The sequence below is a fragment of the Bipolaris zeicola genome, assembly GCF_000523435.1.
Source record: "Bipolaris zeicola 26-R-13 unplaced genomic scaffold scaffold_586, whole genome shotgun sequence".
Lineage (NCBI taxonomy): Eukaryota > Fungi > Ascomycota > Dothideomycetes > Pleosporales > Pleosporaceae > Bipolaris > Bipolaris zeicola.
In genome coordinates, this window is record NW_006912635.1 from 4,014 (window position 1) to 5,346 (window position 1,333).

General features: G+C 46.8%; 2 protein-coding genes across 2 annotated transcripts; both read left to right on the top strand.

The window, feature by feature from the left end:
* Window positions 1–37: 37 nt before the first annotated feature.
* COCCADRAFT_113348 (uncharacterized protein) lies at window positions 38–322 on the top strand (the record flags this gene model as incomplete). Its single annotated transcript, XM_007720702.1, has 1 exon — window positions 38–322. A coding segment is annotated over one exon (285 nt), but the record flags the coding sequence as incomplete, so codon positions are not given.
* A 639-nt stretch (window positions 323–961) lies between these two features.
* COCCADRAFT_10419 (uncharacterized protein) lies at window positions 962–1,270 on the top strand (the record flags this gene model as incomplete). The annotated part of the gene is made up of 1 exon (XM_007720703.1): window positions 962–1,270. One exon carries the CDS (start codon window positions 962–964, stop codon window positions 1,268–1,270), a length of 309 nt encoding a protein of 102 aa, XP_007718893.1.
* Between the last annotated feature and the right edge of the window lie 63 nt (window positions 1,271–1,333).

Here is a 1,333-nt window from a genome sequence, read left to right on the forward strand (position 1 = left end):
GAGGTACTTAGAGCGAGTTATAGAGGAAAACGGGGACTGTAACGGGCTAAACGCCCTTTGCCTCTCGTCCTCGTCTACAGTCTTATCTTCTGTCTGTCCTGCCTGCTCTGCCCGATATAATGAGAGCGAAGGGTGTGTACATGTTCTTAATGCCGAGGTCTGCTGCAACGTGCTTGTCAATGATCTCCTACCTCTCTTTCTTATCCTTTGTTTTTTGACCATTCTTGAATGCTTTGAAGAGCTCAGAGCCCTAGCGTCCAATCACGATAAAGTTTCTCTTTACAGGGCTTCCTTATGTATACTAGATTCGTGTGGCAGTTAGTTTTGAAAGGGGCAATAGTCGAAAAAAAAATATGGGATTGAGCCGACCAAGCCTACCATCTATGGGCCCGCAATGACTGCAAGGACGTTGAAGTGGGTGTTAAGACGAGACCCAGTCCGCATGTCTGTAAGTACACAAGTCCGCAACTTTGCAAGTCCGCAACTCTGCAAGTCTTCATGTAAGCCTCTCTCGTGCTCAGAGACGTACGCACCAACTACGAGCGACTCTAAGATACTAATAACGCTATTGTGCGCGGAGAGCAGTCATCGCAGTATCTTATCCAATACCACCTTCTAGACTTAAGTGGCGGTCTCTTTTCTCCACACATAACGATACATCGACGCACTCTTCTGCAATACTATGTAAGTAATCGCCACAATATTTCAATCAGGCATTTCATGCTTCTATATAGAGGCCGGGCTTCATTATGGCGTCTAAAGACAATAAGACTAAGTATATATACGGATCAGTAATTGTTTGACTTCCGGTCCGAATACTCTCAGCTCAGTAACGTCCACAGCCATTGTAGCCATGCTTCCTAAAACGAGCTCCAACAGGCACAGATTCAGCTGCCCTGTATTTGTCGCAGAAGCCCGGCGTAGTTTGCCGCGTACGTGCAACGATGCTCAATGCACAACCATGGCTGACTTGCGACGCCATTTGAAAAACCGACAGGGACGTGGTTATAGGCGCCAATTATCATTTTTGGAACTCTGTCGTACCTGCAACGAAGATTTTATTCACAAAGAAGTTTTTGAATCTCAACATGGCTACCGAGGGGAGCTCTGCAACAACCGCCAACCCCAGCGCAGAAATGCCAATGCACAAGTGCAATGGGAACTGCTGCATTGCCAAGTGGAGGCAGAAATGTCTTCAAAACATGACCCTAAATGTGCGTCCTCTCTTCTGTCTATAGCCTACAGAGACGGTATTAACATTACCACCTAAGTGGGGAATGAAAGCGACTCCATTCTGCCGAGATCCAATGCCAGATCCGCATCACCATCAGTA